Below are 22889 nucleotides of genomic sequence, written 5' to 3'. Positions count from 1 at the left end.
GCCAGGACCCCCCTGCACACAGATTCCCAAGGGTCTGGAGGATAGTTCCTCCTGAGTCACATCCATTCAGCTCGGTGGAGCCTTTTCTCTCCAGAGGGGCTCAAGTCACAGCCCGCTGTGCTGGGAGCGGGGCATGCATCAGGCGGGTGCAGGGAGAGCCCCCAAGTTTCGGGCTCAGGCACTCGAGGTTGGGAGAAGCTCCCTGGAAGCCCGTCCAGCCCCACTGCCCATCCTGTCTCTCTCTGCTGGGCGCCAGTGCGGGGACTGCTAATTGAATTCACCCTTGTGAAAAATGCTAACAAATTGCAAATGACCTCTTAGACAAATTTAGAAGTCAGGAGTGTGCTAACTAAGCCTCCCTCCTCTGTCATTAGCTTTTATGTTGGATCCACAAACAATTAAAAAATAACCACCAGCCCAGAGGTCCTCTCCTCTAATTAGCTCTAAGAGTCCTGCCAGGGAGAGAGGCTGCACCTCAATTACCGTCCCTTCCTCCAGGCTAGTTAGAAAAGACAAGCTCTCAGGCCAAGGGGGGACAATTAAGAAAAAGGTGGTGGGGGTGAGAGAGGACGAAGGGGGGGGGGGGCTGCAAGGGTCCCTAGGGACCAGAGCTGATGGTCAGCCCACTCCATAAAGAGGTGCCGGTGGCCGCCAGGCTGGAGGGGCCTCTGCAAGGAAGAAGCTCAGAGCTGTAACCCCCAAAGGGTGCCAGGGACCACGTGGCCAGGATCCCCTAGGGGGCGGCGCATGCACCCTCAGAACAGGGCAGATGCCTGGAACCCAGCCCAGGCCTGGCGAGTCAGACGGTCTGATAGTGGGACCCAGGCAGCTCTACTTTCAATAAGGTTTCTGGGTGATTCTTATTCACCCACAAGATTGAGAATCTCTGGCCTCAACAGGATGAGGGGAGGAGAGACAGTATGAACTGCAACTTCTGCTCTGGGCTGAGGCCTGTGTCTTCTGGCTCTAGGGCAGGACTTCCGTGGGTCCTGGGCACTCTTGCCTTCATGAGCCCTTTCCTCCTTAAAAAAAAATAATAATAATTTAAAATATTTTATGGCTGTGCTGGTATAAAGATGAATATAATCCAGGCTGGATTATTTTTTTTTTTCTGATTTTAAAAGGAATTAGAGCATTTTCATGGGTCCCTAGGAGTGTCCTGGGGCCCAGGCACAAGCCTCCTGGGCCCAATGGGCAAGTGACCTCTAGTTTTCCCCTTCAGGCCTTATCACCCCTTTCCTCCTCCAAGGGAGTCTCCTCTCTTCTCCCACCCCTCCCCGCCCCTCCCAACGCCCCCTTTCTGGGGGGAGCATAGATGAAGGCCGAGAGCAGATGAACACCTGGCCTTGAAGCCTGAAGACTCCAGACTCAACATAGCGCTCTCCTTCTCCCGTGTTGACCTTGAGCTCATACATACCGTCTCTGTGGGCCTCCATTTCTCCATCTGTAAGTGGGACCAATACTGTCTCCTGCTATGTCAGAAAAAAATGGTCAGTAGGGAGTTCTTTGAGGCTTTGGGAAGGAAGAGAGATACCAAGCATTTTGTTATTTAAGTGCTGTGGAGCTGGGGTTACACCATCACATGTCTGCAGAGGCCTGGCAGGTCAAAGGGCGAAGCCAGCCCTGCGTGAGGCAATAGGGAGCAGTGGGGACTGCATCAAACTCAAGGTCGAAGGGTGGCAGCTCCAGCCAGTTATTGACAGTTGGGAATGTGGGCCCAGTGTTACCAGATGATCTAAGGTCTCATTAAGGGAAGCCAGCCACTGGGATTTTTATGTGAGTTCTTCTGATTTAAAAATGTATATATTGTGTACAAGAATTTTTAAATGCTACAGACCAAACTAAGCATGTCTTCTATCTGCAACCCCTTTAGGGCAGTATTGCCAGATATGGACCCTGAGCAAGTTATTTTGTCTCATTGAACTCTTTATCAGTAGTTCAATAGCAATGTCAGTCATTCTTTATCAATCAGTTTCTTTATCAATAAGATGGGAGATGACATAATAATAGTTCCTCTCTGGTAGATTTATTTTAAGGATGGAAACAAAGCGTCCCAGGCCCATGGGTGCAGAGTAGGAGGGAGGTAGGTGAGGTTAGGAAGCATCCTTGAGGTGCCAGAGCTGTTTTGTCTCTTGACTGTGGTGGTGGGTCTTCAGACCTACACATTGGATGAAATTGCATAAAAGCAAATACACCAGTGAGTATGAGTCACTTTGGTGGCATCTAAAAATGGGTGGATTATTCCATATCAATATCCTGGCTTTGATTTTGTTCTTTAGTCTTACCAGATGTCACCACTGGGGGAAACGGGGTAAGGGGTACACGGGGGTCTCTCTGTATTTCGTTTTTTTTCCCCCCTCCCTCTCTCTGTATTATTCCTTACAACTGCATGTGAATCTCCAGTGACCTCAATAAAAATTTCAATTGCAAAAAGAAAGAAGGAAATAAGTCTTTGGTAGCCTGTGGGCAATGTTAGCCACAATCACTTATTACTAGAAACAGTGGTGCTATTTTAGGCACAAGCAACGTTTTTTTTTTTTTTTTTTTTGCGGTACGCGGGCCTCTCACTGTTGTGGCCTCTCCCGTCGCGGAGCACAGGCTCCGGACGCGCAGGCTCAGCGGCCATGGCTCACGGGCCCAGCCGCTCCATGGCATGTGGGATCTTCCCGGACCGGGGCATGAACCCGTGTCCCCTGCATGGGCAGGCGGACTCTCAACCACTGCGCCACCAGGGAAGCCCTAGGCACAAGCAAAGTGCTCGGTCACGGTCACTCAGGTCACCCGCCCACAGATGGGCCTGTTCGGGAAGCCTCAGGTGGAGCGGAGAAGGGAGGCTCCTGGAGCCCTGGGGCTCACTGCTCGGTGCCGTCTGAGCACGCGTCTGACTTGGAGAAACACCTCCAGCAGATGGGAGAGAAGCTGGGTCTCCTTAGATGGTGCCACTGTCGGCTGTCCCTTGTGGGTTGGGTTCTGATTTAGAGCAGCCCAGAGAAGCCCAGCCCTCCAGCCTCTCCCCTCCTCCAAAACCAGACCCCGCAACGGTCTACAGCGTGTTCTGAACTTCACACCCAACCGAGGACGTGCGGCCCGTCCCGGAGGCCACCATCCACTCCTGAGCCCTCGAGGCTGTGCCGGCATTGGGACCAGGGCCTCTTCCACCCCCCCGGGAGCAGCAGACCGCTGGCACATTAGAGATGGATTTTAATTTTATTTTAACAAAATAGCTGTCTCCACTGGAAGAAGCATCAAGCGCCAAGTAAGGACCCGTCTTGAGCGGAATCACGTTGAACAGACCTCGGTGCTGTCATTGATTTTCCAGGAAGAAAAAAATTGCCTCTGGCTACTAAACCGAATTAGTAGTCACTGATGACCAATTATTTTAGCCCGCTGTGAACGGAGAGCCGCACTAAAATCCGGTTTGTCAGACCCAAGGCTCCCTTCTCAAACACCTTTCAACAAATGTGTACCTAATGTCCCTCAGAAGCTTCCTCCAGCTTCCTCTCTTCCGCCAAGTTCTCCAGCTCCACAAAGTTTTAATGAGCAGCCAAGATGAAGGTGGGTTTGCCATGAAAGGGGCCCCCTCTAATCCACAGAGCCCTCCTTGGCAGAGAGGAACCGATTCTGCAAATCAGAGCTGTCAGCCCTCGCCGCCCCCTGCACGCGCAAAGTGTCAGCCTAATGTTTGCAAATGATAATTTCCATTTCCCTTGCTTGTCCCCAGCTACCTTCATCGGAGATCAACCCCTGGTCTGGGGTTATCAATCACGAAGCAGCAGAAGATGGATTGGATGGAACTAATTTGAAGTTTCTTGCAGGCCAACCCCGAGTAGGAGCTGTTCGCATTTCATTTTATTCCCCATTTTCCGCTCTATCAGACTGAGGCTTTTTTTTTTTTTTTTTTTTTGCGGTACGCGGGCCTCTCACTGTCGTGGCCTCTCCCGTTGCGGAGCACAGGCTCCGGACGCGCAGGTTCAGCGGCCATGGCTCACGGGCGCAGCCGCTCTGCGGCACGTGGGATCTTCCCGGACCGGGGCACGAACCCGTGTCCCCTGCATCGGCAGGCGGACTCTCAACCACTGCGCCACCAGGGAAGCCCTCAGACTGAGTTCTGACACGGTTTCGTTGTCGGTGGGAACGTTAGGGCGGTGAGGAACTTTTCCGACAGGTTCCTGCCGAGTTATCAGCAAATAATTTGTCGAAGCCCTCGGCGGTGGCCTCGCTGGCCCAGGTCACTCAGAGCTGCCGTGGGGGTCACTGAGTGCACAGCCTAACTGTCGGGACCTGGCATCTTTAGAGCCGGGGAAGCTGGATGGGGACCCTGGCTCTGTCGCCTGGCCCGCTCCATGATCCGTGAGCAAACTGCGGGCCAGTTGCTTGACTGCTCTGCGTTGTCAGTTTCCACATCTGAAGGCAGAGTTGTTCACCCTCACTTTCAAGGTTATGGAAGCATCAGGGAGATGGCAGTTGGAGTGCTGCCAGTGGGCTTGGTGTAGTAAGTGCTCATTTAAAAATTAGGAGGCATTTTTGAATGGCTCTTATTCTCCGATGGCCCTCAGGCGGGTCTAGGGCTGTGAGGCGTGGTGACCGCTAGGCCTGATTCCCATCTTTGTTCACGCCCCGCCCTCTGTCTGGGTTCCCCTTGCTTCATTTCTCAGCTCAGTCCCCTTCTGCTCATCCCCAAAGACCCGTCAAAAGGCTCAGAGGGGACTTTGCTTGTTCCACGCCTTTGCTCAGTTCACTGGCTCTCTCCTCTGAGTTCCAATGGCCGCGTCTACACTGACAATTAGCCCTCTGCTCTGCAGGGGGGCAGGGCTGCAGGATGGATATGCTCAAGGGTTTCCCAGGCAAATGCAATATGTCACCCACGGGCTGTGTGGTCTTGGGCAAGACAGTGAACTTTTCTGGGCCTCAGATTTTTCATCTGTGAAAAGAGGGTATTAGTATCTGTCTCTAGGTTAGTGCCCTAAGGATACAGGTAGCAGGAAGAAGTGTGAGCTGTGATGATTATCGGTGTTTCTGCTGCGTGCCCTGCGACCCCAGGGTGCAGACAGCACGTCCCCATGAGCATGTCCCCACACCTCATAAAACCTGGCCCATCACAGCGAGCTGGTTATTGCTCCTGGGTGGGCCAGATGGATGGACGGACAGATGAGTAAGTGAGCACAGAGTTGAGATCCCATTCACAAGATGTGTAGCTCATCTGCTGTGTCTTTCCTCCCTCTGGAGTGGCCTTGTATCCTCACATCCTGTTCCCTTCCTTTCCACTAATTTACGCCGCCACCCCCAGCAACAGTTCCAAAGTGTGGCTGTCATCATGCCCTCCCTCCTCCCTCGCTCAGAAACCATCCATGGCTCCCTAGTATCTTCGTGAAGACCTTCCTCTGTGATGACTCCTGCCTGGGCTATTTTGACCTCAATCTGTCCCCTTAGTTCTTTTTTTTAAAAAACAACTTTACTGAGGTATAATTTATAGATAATGAAATGGTCCCTGTAAAAAAATTTTTTTCATAAATGTATTTATTTTATTTATTTATTTTTGGCTGTGTTGGGTCTTCATTGCTGTGCGCGGGCTTTCTCTAGTTGCAGCCAGCAGGGGCTACTCTTCGTCGCGGTGCGTGGGCTTCTCATTGCGGTGGCTTCTCTTGTTGCAGAGCACAGGCTCCAGGCACATGGGCTTCAGTAGTTGTGGCGTCTGGGCTCAGTAGTTGTGGCGCACGGGCTTAGTTTCTCCACGGCATGTGGGATGTTCCCACACTAGGGCTCGAACCCGTGTCCCCTGAATTGGCAGGCGGATTCTTAACCACTGAGCCACCAGGGAAGTCCCGGTCCATGTAAAATTTGATGAGTCTTGACAAATTTATACACCTGGGTATCCATTGAAGAACTCCTGTCTAGCCTTCTTCTCTGCTGCACAACTCCTCTAATTCAGCTTTGGGAAGGGGCCACTGCCCCTGCATCACCTGTCCTGACTGTGCCCTCTGTTTCCGGGGTGGGGGGTGGGTTGGGGGGTGAGGAATTGCCACTGTTGCCCCTTTCAGGATCCAGGATCCCCTGTGACACACCTGCTTCAATAACTGAGCCCCTATGATGGAGAGAGGAATCAGGGGTCCATGGCTTGGCCTCAGTGCCTGGACCCTTTCTGCAGGACTCAGGGCCACCCCTGTCCCATCACTGGGCTCCGCAAGGAAAAGCTCGTTTCTGCCAAAGGCCCCCTCTTGGGCGTTGCAGTTGAGGAGGCCAGTGTCCTCAGGAAAGGGGTCTTTAAAGGTTTCCGGGGCCACTCAGCATTTTTACAAAGTGCAGACTGTCTAAGCCGGGCTGCACAGTGAACAGTCCAGCCACAATCCCTGTCCCATGGAGCTCAGAGCCTAATGGGAAAGGCAGACACTGAATTGATCAGTTGATCACTGTAAATATCAAAAAAAATACCTTCCCAAGTGTAAACAGCAGCAGGGGAGGCGTAGTCGACAGAGCTAAGGGAGGCCTCTGGGCGGGACCACGGGATGGGGAGGGGGCATCTCCTTTAGGCCAACCCCCGAAGTATGGGACGGAGTGACCGGGGAAGGTGAGGGGGCTCCCGGGAGGACACGGGTGCAAAGACGGCACCCGAAGGCCAGGGCCTTTGAAAACTGTGCTGGCACCCCAGGGGCAAGGAGAAGCCACCAGTGGGCGTTGAGGAAGACAGCATCGGATTGGCACTGTTGAAAAAGCCTCAGTTCCTATGTGGAGAGGAGGGTCTGGTGAGGGAGGACAGTGTCTGGGAAGGTCTGGGGTCCTACATGAGAGTAGCCAGGCCCCCGGGTTTGGCCTCTGTCTGAGTTGGTTAGCTGGCAGCCCCTTGAGCCCTTTTGGAAATGGATTCACATTCTCTTGGCTGCAGATAGCATAGCCTGAGGGGTGGGGGGGTGTCCAGGCTGGGCCACTGAGTGTGCTGTGTGACCCTGGGCCAGCCATTTGACCTCTCTGGGCTTCGGCCTCCCCACTCCCACTTTTCCCATCTAATTTAGTGAGGATAAATAATTCAGATCTTCTGAGTGGACCCCCTCCAGCTCCTCCAAAGAAAGCTGCAGGTCGGGCGGCTGTAATTGTGACCGCAGGGGCTTACGTCCTGTGGCAAAACTCGTTCATTTTAGGCTGGAAAAAATACCTTTTTTTTATTATAAAGAACTACGTTTTCTTGAAAAAAAAAAAAAACCCAAACGATAAAAAACCTTGGACATGTTTTAAGGTAGCAGCAAAAAATAGTTGTAGAAGAAAACAAGAAAAATGGTTCCTAAAGGTGCAAGGGTCTTTAGGACCCCCGAAGGGTTGAATATACGGAAAACGCTGAAATTCCCCGGTTTGGGCCAGTGGGGCCTAGAAGGCCTGGCCACCCTCGGCTGCTTGTGGTGAAAAGGACGAAAAACAAAGAGCCCGGCCAGTTCTGGTGTGAGGTCAGCTGAGCTGTGCATGGTGGGGTGGCACGGGGATGGAGGCAGTGAGCTGGCATCCTGACACTGATTCAAACCCAGATCCGTCACCGCCATCACTGACTGTGGCCCTGGCCGAGTCATGTGACCTCTCAGGTGTAGGTTTCTTGTTTTGCTCTATTTGCTGCGAAAGTCACATAAAACCAGTAAGTAGACTGGAGGGGGAGGGGCCCCTCACCCCACCTGCCATGTCTGCCCCCTTCCCCCAGCACCGTCCTCTGAGGGCTTCCTTCCAGTCATCTTTCCATCCTTCACACCTGTGTCGACGCCCTCACACGGGCGTGGCTGTTTCTCCCCACCTTCTTCTTTTCATACTTGACCTACGTCTTGAAGATGTTTCTGGGTTATTACACATATGGCCGCTTCATTCTTTCTGGTAGCTATATAATATTTCCTGATAAATGGGAGCAAGTGGGAGGGGCGGGGGAATCGGGGACGTGAGTGTCCTGGCCTGGTTCAAACCTGCTCTGAGGCTCGACTGCTTTCCCAGCCCCTTTCCCGTGTGAAGTCTCAGGCATCCATGGCTTCCCTGCTCACTTCCAGTTACAAAAGGCCATCCGTGTGCACTAGTTAATATGTCCAGTCTAGTGTAATCATCAAAAGTTGCAGCTTCACCGGGGGGACAGTTTCTTTCCTTCCTGCTTTGGGAGCTCAGTGGTAAGGGGCAGGGGGTGAGCTGCTCTCTGGGGTCCTTCCCTCAGCTCCCACACTCCTCGGCTGGAGGGTGGGTGGAGGGCGTTACGATAGGCCCTTCTGGTATTAGTACATTGCCCAGTGTGATCTGGTAATATTTCACTTAGTATTTTTTCATTTGCTCTTCTTCTTTTTTTTTTTTATAAATTTATTTTTATTTTTGGCTGCATTGGGTCTTTGTTGCTGCACGCAGGCTTTCTCTAGTTGCGGTGAGCAGGGGCTACTCTTTGATGTGGTACACGGGCTTCTCATTGCGGTGGCTTCTCTTGTTGCAGAGCACGGGCTCTAGGCGTGCGAGCTTCAGTAGTTGTGGCACGCAGGCTCGGTAATTGTGGCGCACGGGCTCGGTAGTTGTGGCACACGGGCTTAGTTGCTCCACGGCATGTGGGATCTTCCCAGACCAGGGCTCGAACCCATGTCTCCTGCATTGGCAGGCAGATTCTTAACCACTGCACCACCAGGGAAGGCCTTCATTTGCTCTTCTAAGTGAGACTGACCAAGACATTCTCCTTGTCTCAGTTTGGGATCATAACATGATGTGGGAAGATTTTTTTTCTTTTTTTTTTTAACTTTTTATTTTGTATTGGAGTGTAGTTGATTAACAATGTTGTGATAGTTTCAGGTGTGCAGCAAAGTGATTCAATTATACATGTAACTATTCTTTTTCAAATCCTTTTCTCATTTCGGTTGTTACATAATATTGAGCAGAGTTCTCTGTGCTATACAGTAGGTCCTTGTTGGTTATCTATTTTAAGTGGGAAGCTTTTTTATAAAAAGTTCTGGAAAGTCCTGGAATACTGTTCTCAGCAAGGTTGGGAGGGTGCATGTGTGAACATACCCGGGCCTGGTACCCGTGGCTCTATTAACATTTTCTATAAGCGCTTCAGTCAACTTTGATCGTTTATATTTTCCTGGACAAATCACCCATTTTGTTTTGGTTTCACACTATTAGCACAAAGTTATACCTAATACTCTCTTATGATTAAAAGAAACATCTTACCTGCTCTCAAGGGCAGCTCCACGTTCCGTGGCACCAGGAGCGTATTCAAGTTTGGGGGTTCCCTTTAAGAAAAACAAGTTCAAAATCATGCATACAAATTTAGGCATAAAACGGAATACTTAAGTAGAATGAGAAAAGAAATCAGAACAAATTAAAATTTTAAATTAGCTGACAAATATCGTAAACCACAAAATCCAGAAAAATAACACATTTTAAAAGGATTAATTGCCTGTCACACCCCATATGCATTTTTTCCCTACATTTTTTGGCTCCATCCTCTTTGATCACCTCTTTGTATGACAGTAATTTTGTAATATTTTTTCCATAAAGTAGAAAGACAGTTTAGGCTTTCCTCTAGCATGCTTGATTGCATTTTGAAAAAATATTTTACTTTGAAATGATTACAGATTCCCAGGAAGTTGTAAAAACAGTACAGAGTGATCCCGTTGACTCTTTACCCGTTGTCCCCAATGATAAAATCTTACATAATTACAGTGCAGTATCAAAACTGAAAGACGGATGTTGGTACAATACACAGACCGCATTCAGCTTTCCCCAGCTGTTTTTTGTCTTGTTTTGTTTTGGTTTGGTTTTGGTAGCACCACGCGGCTTGAGGGATCTTAGTTCCCTGACCAGGGACTGAACCCGTGCCCTGGGCAGTGAAAGTGCTGAGTCCTAACCGCCAGACCGCCAGGAAATTCCCCAGACTTCACCGGTTTTACATGCACTCCTTTGTGTATTTAGTGTCCACGCATTCTATCACGTGTATATTTGTGTAACGATCATGATACAGAACCGTTCTCTCACCTCAAAGACCCCCACCCCCACCCCATACACTCACATAGTGACCCTTCTCCCGAATCCCTGGAACATTCCAAGCATGGTATACACATGGAATCATACAGTATGTGACCTTGTGAAACTGGTCTTTTTCACTCAGCATAATGGCCTTGACACCATCCAAGTCTTTGCTGTGTCCATCGTCCATTCCTTTTTACTATTGAGTAGTATCCCGTAGTATGCATGGACCACAGTTTAACTACTCACACATTGAAAGACATTTTGGCTGTTCCCACTTTGGAAATATTACAAATATTCCAGCTACGAACATTGGTGTATAGGTGTCTGTGTAGACGTAAGTCCCCATGTCTCTGGAATAAATGCCCAGGAGCGCAATTGCTGGGCCCATATGGTAGGTGTATGTTTGGTTTTCTAGGAAACCAGACAAACCATTTTCCAGAGCATCTACACCATTTTACACTCCCACCAGCCATGTATAAGAGGTTTAGTTTCTCTGGATCCTTGCTCTGGCACTGTCACTATGTATTTCTTATTTTAGCTGTGCTAAGAGGTGTGTAGTGACATGACAGGATGCTCTTAATTTTCATTTCTCCAATGGCTAGGGATGTTGACTATTTTTTCATGTACTTATTTGCCACCCATATACCTTCTCTGATGAAATGTCTCTTCATGTTTTGCCTCTTTTCTAATACAATTGTTTGTGTTTATTTCTTTTACTGTTGAGTTTTGAGCGTTCTTTACATAGTCTAGATTTGCCAGATACATGGTTTGCAAATATTTCCTCCTAGTCATGGTTTATCTTTTCATCTTTTCAAGAGACTCTTTCACAGAGCAGGAGTCCTTAATTTAGAGGAAGTTCAATTTATCTTTTTTTTCCTCTCCTGGATCCTGCTTTTGGTGTCAAGTCTAGGAACTCATCACCTAGACTAGCCCTAGGTCTCAAAGATTTTCTCCTATGTTTTCTTCTAAAAGTTTCACAGTTTTACATTTAAATCTATGCTCCATTTTGAGTTAATTCTTGTATAAAGTACGAGACTTGGGTCAAGAGGTTCTTGTTTGTTTTTGGTTTTGTCCATGATGTCCAATTGTTCCGGCACCATTTGTTGAAAAGGCTATCCTTCCTCTCCACTGGATTACAATTTCCGTCAATTTACTCTCTTAAATTTCTTACAACTCATATATAGCCTGATTTATAATACCCTGAATTATGAAATGTATATTTCCTAAAATTTTGCCTAATCTTTCTTTCTCTGGCTCCTTCCCTCCCTCTCTTCCCCTTGGTTTCAACAAAGCATAATTACTGAGAGCAGCGCCATGTCAGTCCACATCCCACAGAAACCATGCCTGCTGGCATTGGTATTCAATGACCAAGACCAGTTATAAACCCATGACAAATGAACAGGAGAGCTTCTGCTTATGAGGGTACCTGGCAAGGGCCGTCTGAGGATGGACGGGTCAGGGAGAAGCCCTCTGAGGAGGTGACCAAACAGCTGAGACCTGAAGGCAAAGGAGATGCTGAGTGTCAGGGAGGAGTCTGGGGAGGGAAGGGCTTTGCCGGCCGTAGCCCGGCATCTGGGTTGAGTCTAAGAAATGGGAGGCTGTCAAGGGCATTTTAAGCAAGGGATGCTGTGATACACTTTACGTCCTGGGTTTTCCCCATGTCAGACAAGCCTCTCCACCTTTTTATCTGATTTAATGAGCCTGAGCAGAAATGGGCAAAACCCGCTGGGCCTCCGTCAGCCAGTCAGGGCTTAGGCTGTTGTAACTTACAAGGTTTGTCAGCTCTTCTGCTCTGAGCGCCACCCCCCCCGACCCCGCCCACCTCTTCCCAGTAATAAGAACCGCTGGCTGGAGCAGGACACAAAGATGGTCAGCGAGGCTGCAGGAGGGCTGCGAGGGTGGGTTCGCGGTGATGTGGGCAGTGGGGGCTGCTGGGAAAATAGCTTTTCTGTTGTGAATGGCCTCTTGGGGTAGATCTTGCAAGATTACGCATCTCGTGTCATTAGAAAGCATGGCTATAAATTAGGCTGCTCAGAAGCATGGGGTGTGTAATAATTAAGTAATAAAAGTCACCACAGGGGTAAGGGAACAGGAAAACAAAGAGCCACTGTTTGTAGATGCACTGCAGGCTGCCCTGTTAAGAGACCTCTGAGCTCAAGTGGCATTGCAAAGCCACTGACGCTCCACTCAAGCGGAGTCCCGGGTCAGTCTAGTCCCAAAGAGGTCCCCATGGAAGGGAGGTGAACTGTCCTGGGCGCGCACACAAGGCAGGAGAATGGGAGGGGGCTGGGAGGAGGATGTTTAGGGTCCAGTCCAGCTCTTTGTGGCTGGCTCTGGAGCCACAAAATCCAACACTTGGACCGGCCCAGCAGGCAGTGGAGGACAATAGGGAAGGGAGAGGACTTGGGCTAAATGACACTTGATACTCAGCTCAAGCCAATTGTTGCCATGTAGGAATGCAGACCCACTTGGCCAGAACGTATACATCTTCAAGACAATTTGGAAAGCTGGGTTCCTTTAATGTAAAATTTCCCAGTTTTTAAGTGTTGACAACAATTTCAAAGACTTTAAAGACCACCGTGAAGACTGTATAAAACACAAAGCCAGAAGCCCCAGGTTTGCAGTCTCGGGTCCTTACTGTATGTGAGCTTTGAGAGTAGCCTCACTGCTCAGTCCCTCCATTTCCTCATTCCCTCGTCTGTGAAATAAGGTCACAGGGGAAGAACAGAGGCTCTGAACTTTTCCGGGGGCATTTGCACCTTGGAAAATGTGATGAAAGCTGTGGGCCCTCTCCGCAGACATGGTGTCTATACACTCCTGTTCAGAGATGGTGGTCTGCGACTCCGTGGGACTTCCGGGGGGTAAGAGCCCCAGGCCTGGATGATTGATAAGGCCTTAAGCCCCGAAGGGTGGGTCCTGGGCACAGCCTCTGCAGATGCCCCAGACCCATCGAACCAGAACATGCCTCGAACAAGATCTCCCCCCACCCCGTGATCCACGCTCACGTGACGGTCTGCAAAACGCTGCTGGAAGGCTCCTTCTGCTGTAAAAGACCCAGTGATGTCTGGTTTCGGGAACTTCTCTGGACAGCACGCGTCGGCACCGCAGTTTCTCTTGGTGTTTCCCAAAGTGTGGGCTGAGGAACCGCCATGTGTTCATTTCCTGGGGCCGCCGTAACAAATGACCACAGACCTGGCGGCTTCAAACAACAGAAATGTATTTTCCTTGCATCTGTCCATTCTGGAAACCAGAAGTTTGCAGCTGAGGTGTTGGCAGGGCGGTGCTCCCTCCAGAGGCTCTAATGGAGAGTCTTGCCTGGACTCTTCCAACTTGCGGGGGCCCCAGACGTTCTCTGGCTTTTCTCTGCCTCTGTCTTCACCTCACCCTCTCCTCTTCCCTGTATCTCCGATTCTGTGTATATTTTATGAGGACACTTGTCATTGGATTGAAGGCCTACCCCCCAAAGCGATTTACATACTGTTAATCCCATCTCGACATCCTTAACTTGACTACATCTGCAAAAGCCCCTTTTCCAAATAAAGTCATACTCACAGGTTCCGGAAGTTAAAATGGAAACATTTGGGAGGGCACCATTCAACCCACTCACCCTGTATCAGAACTACTTCCTATATTTGCTAAAAATGTTCTTTCTTGGGCCTCACCCCCCAGGCTTCCTGGATCAGAACCTCTGGGGAGGGGGCCCCAGTGATTTTTATGCATTGAAATGTGAGACCCTCTGGTACAGAAATATGAGGAGGCAGTCAGCTTGGACCTGAGCTGAGTGATGGAGAAGGTGATAAAGACCATTTGTGAGGGAGGGTGGGAGGGAGGGAGACGCAAGAGGGAAGAGATATGGGAGCATATGTATATGTATAACTGATTCACTTTGTTATAAAGCAGAAACTAACACACCATTGTAAAGCAATTATACTCCAATAAAGATGTTAAAAAAAAAGAAAAGACCATTTGTGATCACAAGGAAGATGAGAAAGAAGTGAGCGGGGAAAACAATGAGCTTCATTCCCTGGATTTTTCCTCTTTGTCTTTTTACTTCTTATTACGAAAAATTTCAAACATGCACAAAAGTGTAGCAAATAGGGTAATACACATCCATGATCAACCCTCATCACACAGCTTCCACCACTCTCAATTTATTCTGTCACTCTTGTTTCATTTTTTTACTTTGTTATTTTATTTTACTGTGCTCTATATTTTGCTGGAGGTTTTTTGTTTGTTTGTTTGTTTGTTTGCGGTACGCGGGCCTCTCACTGTCATGGCCTCTCCCGCTGCGGAGCACAGGCTCCGGACGCACAGGCTCAGCGGCCATGGCTCACGGGCCCAGCCACTCTGCGGTATGTGGGATCCTCCCGGACCGGGTCACGAACCCGCGTCCCCTGCATCGGCAGGCGGACTCTCAACCACTGCGCCACCAGGGAAGCCCCTTGCTGGAGGTTTGTTTAAAGCAAATTCTAAACTACACAGAATTTTACCTGCAAACCCTTCAGTAGGTATTTCTAACATTAAGACGTAAAGCAGCCACAATATCATTATCACACTCCACACAATTAGCACTATTTCCTCACGGCTTCTGAAACTCAGCTAGTGTTCACTTTTCCCTCAAAAAATACCTTTCCGGGCTTCCCTGGTGGCGCAGTGGTTGAGAGTCCGCCTGCCGATGCAGGGGATGTGGGTTCGTGCCCTGGTCCGGGAGGATCCCACGTGCCGCGGAGCGGCTGGGCCCGTGAGCCATGGTCGCTGAGCCTGCGCGTCCGGAGCCTGTGTTCCGCAACGGAAGAGGCCACGGCAGTGAGAGGCCCGCGTACAGAACAAAAAAATTAAAAATAAAAAAAAAAAAACCTCATTCCTATCTCTAATTACATGTTGATATGATAATATTTTGGATATATTGGGTTAATAAAATACATTAGTAAAATTAATTCCACCTGTTTCTTTTTACTCTTTTTAACATGGCTACTAGAAGAATTTTAGTTACATGGCGGCCCACATCATATTTCCATTTGACAGTGATGGTCTAGAAGTCTGATTACCTTTGGGCTCACTTTGGGGTTTGTTTCCCCCAAAGTGTTTGGTGGGTGGTGCTACATACCTCCTATTAATCACTCCCAGCCCCACATCTGTCACTTCCAGTGATGGTAAGATTGATCACTTGGGTAAATTTTATGTTATGCGTATTTACCACAATAAAAACAAATTGATCCTTTGGTCCAGCTGCTGTAGCCTGACACATCCATTGTAAAGTTCCCCATCAGCCTTCCACCTAATCATTGATTATTACCTCAATCCATTATCATTAGGCGTTGCAAAGTAATGATTCTCTTTCCCCAGGTCTGTCCTTCCTCCTGCATTTTATTAGCTTTGGTTCTTCTATGAAAGAACTTTTCCTCATCACCTATTAGGTTACCTTGAGAGGGTCTCACACACAGGGCTGCCCCACTGCTCTGGGACCTTAGGATGGGGATGATAAAAGTACCCACTTTACAGTGCTGTGAGGAGTGGGGCATGCAAAATGCTCTACACAGGGTAAGTTCTCCTTGGCTGGAGACCCTTGTCAAAGAGAACTAGAGCGGAGGCTAAAGGCAGTAAAGACGGATTTCATTCAGTACTATTGCAAAGGGGAAAGTGACCTCGCTCAATTCTGAATACAACACAAGTGGGGATTTATAGGCAAGGAGCAGAGTGGATGGAAAATTACTACGAAGAGACTTCAAGGGTAGGGGGATTCTTACTAAACTGACTTAATAGGACTCTTGGTAAAGGCAGGCCAAGGTGATCAGATATCAAGGGCGGGGGGATGGACTTAGCAGGGTTCTTTGCTAAGGCAAACTCTTCATCTGGCCAAAGATAGATCCCAAGAACGAGCCCTGATCAAAGAGAGGGCTCTGAGAAGCCTGCCTAAAATCTGGTCAGGGAGAGAGTCTGTCACCATGTCAGGCCCAGCACTTGGTTGGTGGACAGTAAGTGTTTGTTGAACAACTCACACGAGGCACCGTTTCTTCCACGGCTGCAGAAGGGCCAGAGAGAAACTCTCACAGCCTTGGGAGAACACTTTGCCCTGTAGCCCTGATGGTCAGGTGGGCAGCCTCTGGGGAGGGGGGGCCTTCACCGACCTCAAGCCCATCTGACTGCTTCCCCACAGGCCTTCCACCCCCTTCTTTGATCTGCTGCAGCATCGGTACCAGCAGCTATGGGTGCAGGAACAAAAGGCCAACCAGAAAGCCATCAAACTGGAGAAAAAGCATAAGGTAAACGCAGTGCTCAGTCCAGAGTGGATGACTGATGGGGTGGGAGGGAAGAGAAGGGAGGGGCTGGGGGAGGCAAAGCCAGAGCTCAAAAGGATGCCGCCTGTGCATGTCTATTGCTGGGGTGTGGGCAGGGCTGGGGAGTCAAGTTGCTTGTTGCTTTGCTGAAAGGGTCTCGGTGATGATCAGGTTCAACCCCGACTTAAGCCCCGCCGGCATCACCAGTAAACTGGCCCTGTGTGCCTCTGGGGCAGGATCGGGACCCCATCTCCCGATTCCCGTCTGGGGACGGTCCCACCAAACTCCATGTGACCCCACACATCTGGAAACCAGATTGTCCACGAATCTGACCTGGCCCGGACAGAAATGTGCCCCGGTCTATCTATAAAGAAGAGGTTAGGAAGGCGAAGTCCAAAGAGAAAACCCACTTCTGGGAGGGTTCCGTAAAGACCGCGTTTTATGAAACGTTAGGATACATTTTGTTTCAAGTGGATGACTAAGCCCCATGCTAACCGCTCCACGTACATCACATACATCATCTTATTTGCGCTGGATACAAGCCTGTGAGCTGGGTGTCACCCTAGTTCCCAGGCATGGAAATCGAGGCCCAGAGTGGTGGTGGCCACACTGGGAAATTTGAGCTGAGGACAGAATGACCCCCAAGCACCAGCAATTGTTAACGGTGTGCGCCTAGGTGAGATTTTTACCTGGAAAAACATCTTTAGCAGTGAATTTGCATTGTCACTTATATTTGAAGATACTAAACGTGGTACCCCCTTTAAAATAGTCTGAGAGGGCTTCCCCAGTGGCGCAGTGGTTAAGAATCCGCCTGCCAAGGCAGAGGACACGGGTTCGAGCCCTGGTCCGGGAAGATCCCACATGCCGCGGAGCAACTAAGCCCGTGCGCCACAACTACTGAGCCTGCACTCTACAGCCCGCGAGCCACAACTACTGAGCCCACGTACCGCAACTACTGAAGCCCGCGCGCCTAGAGCCCGCGCTCCGCAACAAGAGAAGCCACCGCATTGAGAAGCCGGCGCACCGCAACGAAGAGTGGACCCCGCTCACCGCAACTAGAGAAAGCCCGCACACAACAGTGAAGACCCAACGCAGCCAAAAATAAATAAATAAATTTATTTTTAAAAGTTTAAAAAAATAAATAAAAATAAAATAGTCTGAGGTTCGGACTTTTGGAGCACTCCGGTTGGTCTCTTCTCCAGTAGATCCGGATCAATGACGGTAAAATCAGAATTGCTTTATGCTCACGTAGCACTATGTAGATTTCATTAGAAGCACAGCTTTAGTGTCTTTGGTTGTTGCAACGATCTCACCAACGCCGTCCCTCCTCCAGATTCCGTGCAGAGAACTGGATCCAGCACGCAGCCTGTGTTCATGCCTTTTGCCCCGCTGGACACCCCATGAGGTCCGAGTCTCATCAGATCATTCAGTTTGTTTCATTTTCAGATGGAGGAACTCAGTCTCAGAGAGGTTAAGTGACTGGCCAAAGGTCGCAGCCAAGCCAGGACCCAGGTGTGTCCCGCCCCAAAGTCCAGGCTTTTCCTGATGGTGAGGTCCCACTCTTGCTGATTACGGGAAAGCTTAGGATTCAGCAACAGTGCCTGTGATGTTCTAGGGACAAACTGGGGAGTGGAAAAGTCTTATCAGGGATCCCGGCACCCTTGGGACCGGCCAGGAAAGGCTGCTGGGTGGAGGGGCCCAGGGCTCCCCAGGCCCAGCCAGGAGCCAAGGCCCCTCCTGGCTGTTGTCAGCGGTGGGTGGAGTCCGAGACAACCACTCCTTAAAGAGCAGAGCGTTGTAATAATACTTTAAAGCAGCCCATGACTAGTTTATTTGTTAATGGCTCCAGAAGGAGTCAGCTCACTATGGTAACGGCCAGTTTCCGAGGGAGCATTGCCATTACACGCTGCTGCTTTCTAGCTCCGATCCGGAGTCCTGGTTTTAATTAGTAGCTATTTCACAACAGCTCAGAGTGTCACAGGTCCTCAGAATCCCGGGCCTCCAAAGACATGTCTTCTGAGTCTAGAGACAGTCTCATAGCCAGTGCCCCTCAGTTTTCAGCAGAGCACCCCTTAAGCAGCCACTGTGGGCGGCTCCACCCCCAAGCACTGGTTGGGGACAGGTGCCAGCCTGGGGGGGTGTGAATTTGAGTGAGTCACTGCTTTGCTGGGGTCTCAGTGACCTCACTGGGCCAAAAAGGGGGTCAGATTAAATGGGGGCCTGCAGAGCTGGGCCCAGCACATAGTGGGCCCTCAGAAAATACTTGTGCAAACCATCCCCAGAGTTCTCTTCCTGTCCCAAGATTCTCTGTGGCCATCAAACGGCTACAAACACCCAGACCCACCGATGGCTGAGGGCCTGATGAACAATTTATTAGGGTTAAGACCTTTGATTTACAAGGTCAAACTGCCCCCATCCTAGGAGAAGCCTGTCTCTTCAGCATCTCAGGATGTCCTGGATTTTGGAAGATGATGACCCCAAATGAAATTCTTGGAAACAGCTTCCATTTAGTGAGTAATCATCTTGGACCAGACACCCTGCTCAAAGCTAACTCCACAAATCCTACAAGCACCTGTTCGTTAGGCATCGGTACCCGCATTTTCTGCAGAGGAAACTGAGGTTTGGAAAGGTGACGAGACTTGCCTTCATTCCTCCAGTTCTGAAGGCCAACAGCTCCTTCACCCCGGGCCGGGCAGCCTCTTGGCTTTGGTTCAAAGATGAAGCTTCAAAGCTGTTCTAGAAAGCGGAGGGGAGGGCTTGTAAGTTATCCACAGATGCGTTCAATAAAATTAATATAATTGATCAACAAAATCAATCAAGCAAAGGGGTCCGATGGGGTGGTGGCATCTTCAGTTAGGCTCAGGTCAGCTTTTATTTGTCGGGTGCACTGTGTGCCCTGCGTCCTCTCTCACACCCCCTTCTGCAGTGGCCCATCCTCTCTGGGTCACTTGGGCACCAGGGCATCGTCCAGCTCATCCGCTCTGGGTGTGAGGTTCCCCCTCTTCACACTGAGGCTGTAGTTATAAACAAGAGGCCCGTGTTTACCAGTTAACTCCCCTGGGGGGTTTGAATTTTGACAAGGATCACAGCCGTGCGCTAATAAGGCCTGACTGTGTATGGAATTCCCCCGGGGCATACATTGAAAATGCAGACTCCAGGGCCCCTCCCCCTCTGGTTCTAAGGTTGGAGGCCTGGGCCCCTCTGTTAGTCTGCTGGGGTGACCATAACAAAATACAATGGACTGGGTGGCTTCAACAACAGAAACCTTGGAGGCTGGAAGTCCAAGGTCAAGGGGCCAGCGGAGTCGGCTTCTCTGGAGGTTTCTCTCCTTGGCCTAAAGACGGCCACCTCCTCGCCATGTCCTCACATGGCCTTTCCTGTGTGGACAAGCCTGGTGTCTCTCCTCCTCTTAGAAGGACACCTGTCCTACTGGACACAACCCCACCTGATGACCTCCCTGAACCTTAATCACCTCCTCAAAGGCCCATCTCCAAATACGGTCACAACTGGGGGTTAGGGCTCCGACATGTGAATTTGGAGGGGAACGCAATTCAGTCCACAGCAGACCGCATGAGCTACAGGACCCTAATTATGGGCCTGCCGGCCTCTGTTCGTGGGCACGGGGCGTGCAGCTAAAGAGGAGGAGGACCGCCTCTGTGCCTCTGAAATCCCACCCCCAGAGACCTCCGAGGCCCTGACCCAAGCCCCCAAATCCCTCCCCCCGAACAGGAGTCCTCCTTCCTCTTCCACGAGCAGACCATGCTGAGGACCTGCCCCACAGAATGGCAACAAGCATCGAGTCATTCATTCTTCATTCAGACACTGTGGCGTCCGTGGTAACCACCGGGGCTGTGTTAGCCACTGAGAAAATTACAAGGGTGTCTGGGACACACCCCTGCCCTCAAGGTGGCTGCATGTCAGAACCCAGAGAGTTCTAGGGCCGAAACTAAAACCAAAATAACACGCTCCCAGCGTCCCATGGTCCCACCCCCAAGTCCACTGTGGTCACAGGCAGGGCCAGGGGTGCAGGTGCACTGAAATCAGACAGGGAGAAGGGCCAGAGCCAGGAGGAAAGTGACGCGTGGGTCTGCAGCACCAGGACTCCCAACTCCTCGTCGTGGCTCGGGCTTCTCCAGGGAGCCGGTAACCATCTTGCCTTGGCATTTCTCGGGCCTGCAGGTGATCCTTGGGAAACTGTATGAGACCCGGAGCAGTCAGCTGAGGAAGTACAAGCCGCCTGTGAAGCTGGACGCCCTCTGGCACGTGCCCCACTTCCAGAAGGTCAGTCTCGCCTCCACCTGCCCCTTCCTGCACCCGGGGGGGATGCCCCTCACCTTGACTGGTCTCTACCTGTCCTCTAGACCGTAGAGTTCTGTGGGCTTCTACCCATCGACTGGCATAACAACAACAACAATAATAATAATAGCAACAGGAATGACTAACATTTTGGAGCCCCTCCTAAGTGCCAGGCACTGAGCTCCACTTCATTGGCTCTTCCCACACGTGGAAGCGGGGAGCTGCTGCTATCACCCCCATTTCACAGCAGGAAATGTGGAGAACACTGGTGAGGGCAGCCTTGGGCTGAAGCTGGGCCATCTGACCTCGGAGTCTGGGTGTCTGTCCACTGGGGCAGACGCTGTCTGGACCAAAACCCCCTCTACTGATGGGATCATTGCACCACATCCTACACTGGGGACCTGGGGGTGCAAGACAGTCCCATGCCATCAGCGCTAAACCTCCCGCAGAGGGGCATCCCTGGGGAGATGGAGCAAATGTCTCCTGTGGGCTGTCATGCACCCAGAATGATCTCGCACCCACCATGCTCCGGCCTCAGGACTGACCCAGTGTCCATTCGGCCACGTAGGCCTGTCGCACCGTGACGGGGCTTCTTCTTTAGCAGCTTTTAGCAGAAGAAAAAGGAGGAATAGCCGGGGCCGTTGTCAGAGGAGGGGAACCAGGAGACTTGGGGACAGTGCCACGGGATGGTGGGGGCCGTGTGTGCCCAGCTCGGGCACAGGGAGCCTTTCTAGGGGCCACCAGGACCATGCCTGGTCCCGGGAAGACAGCCGCACAAAGCCACATTCCCAGACAGCCCAGGCCCGGCCGCTGTGTAGAGTTAAACTGCAATTTAGACAGTGAAGGGGCCCATGCCTTCCTGAACCTAATGCAATCGAACAGGCTGCCAGAGAAGCCCACTAGCCCCCCTTGATGTCGCTCTCATGTCCTGCCCAAGTGGCCTCCATCAGCACGTGTCAGTGGCCAACCGCCCTACTGCTCATCAGCCCGTGCCGTCCCTGCACACGCGGGCAGGACTGGGCACCCAGTGGGAGGAGCGGGGAGTCACCGAGCTGCTGCCCCGTTATCACTCCTCCGCCCTGGCCTGGGCAGTGCCCCTCATCTTTGGTTCCTCCGCCTCCCCCAATTTCCTGCCTTTTTATCCACATCCCTCCTCCCCTTTCTCTGCCTCTCACACTCGGGAGTTTCGCCTACCGCCTCCTTCCTGGCCCGTCTTCTGTCGCCTTTCCTCTTTTGCTCTTTTCTCTCTGATTTTCCTGATGTTGGACGTCCATGGGGGATGCAGGCATCCTGGGGACCCTGCCCAGGAAGGGATGGGACCCACGGCTCCCTGGGCACGAGATGCCCTGCCAGCAGTCTGCTCTACAGCACTGACCCCCAGCCCCTCTCAGCCCCCTTGTCTCCGATTTAGAATCTACAATTAGCTCCCAACCCAATGGACCCAGGAGGGCTCAGGTGGTCTCCCCGCAGCCCATCGGAGCGAGGAAAGGCCCCCCTCCCGCCTCCACCACCCCCACCCCAGGTAACATGGATTCTGCTGTGTCAGGAGCCCTTGTCTCACCCGCAGGTAGCCCCGCAGCCTGGCCCGGAGTAGGATTGGAAATCCAGATATAAATGAGTTTCTATTTCTAAAAGAGGGGATTTGACTCAGCTGAGCTCAGGTCTCTTCCAGTCTTTAGATTGTTACAAATTACCGTTAGGAACACGGTGGCCCACCTGTGATGCTACCCCTCTGTGTGCGCTAAGTCATTATTTCACACAAGCACCCTTACCCGAGTGGTACTGAGGACAGGCAAAGATGGGTTTCATTTTCCTTGCCCAGCAAGTGGCTCGGCCTGGAACCCAGGTTCCTCTGACTGCAGGGCCCGAGCTCAAAGGCACCATCCATTGTGTCATAGAAATAACGAGAAACAGAATAAAAATGCAAGCCCCGGGATTTATCGGGTGATTTTTCATCTTTCCCGGGGATGTTCACAGGCTTCTGGAAGTTCAGCTGCAGGAATCTCAGAGCAGGGCTGGTCCCTGGGCGCCACGCGGTACAGCCCAGCAGAGGCGCTTAGAGCCCCAGGGCGCTGCCGCCACCGCCGCGACCCTCGGTGCCCTCCCCGTTGGGAAATACCACCCATGAACAGTATTTATTGAGCTCTTACTGTGTGCCAAGTGCTGGACATGCATTATCTCCTAGATATCATACTCTTATTCTACTGACTCGGAGACTGAGGCTCAGAGAGGGGAAGGAGCTTGCCCTGTGAGAAGGGAATGCCGGCCTTTGAGGCACGTAGCCACATTGCAGTTCATTACTTAACCAGGCCATTCGTTGTTCAATGCCCATCTTCTCCCCTAAAGTGCGAG

General features: G+C 51.0%; 1 protein-coding gene across 1 annotated transcript in view; it reads left to right on the top strand.

Moving 5' to 3' along the window:
* The window catches only part of CFAP77 (cilia and flagella associated protein 77), a 135765-nt gene that overhangs the window by 91744 nt on the left and 21132 nt on the right, over positions 1-22889 (top strand). Inside the window, exons 5-6 of the mRNA XM_030838464.3 lie at positions 16121-16226; positions 20421-20522. Of these exons, the coding sequence (XP_030694324.2) occupies positions 16121-16226; positions 20421-20522 (208 nt within the window). The remainder of the gene's footprint in view (positions 1-16120; positions 16227-20420; positions 20523-22889) is intronic.

The sequence above is a fragment of the Globicephala melas genome, chromosome 6 (assembly GCF_963455315.2).
Source record: "Globicephala melas chromosome 6, mGloMel1.2, whole genome shotgun sequence".
In the NCBI taxonomy this organism is placed as follows: Eukaryota; Metazoa; Chordata; class Mammalia; order Artiodactyla; family Delphinidae; genus Globicephala; species Globicephala melas.
Note: the sequence above shows the minus strand (reverse complement) of the source record. Positions and strands in the feature narration are given on the sequence as shown.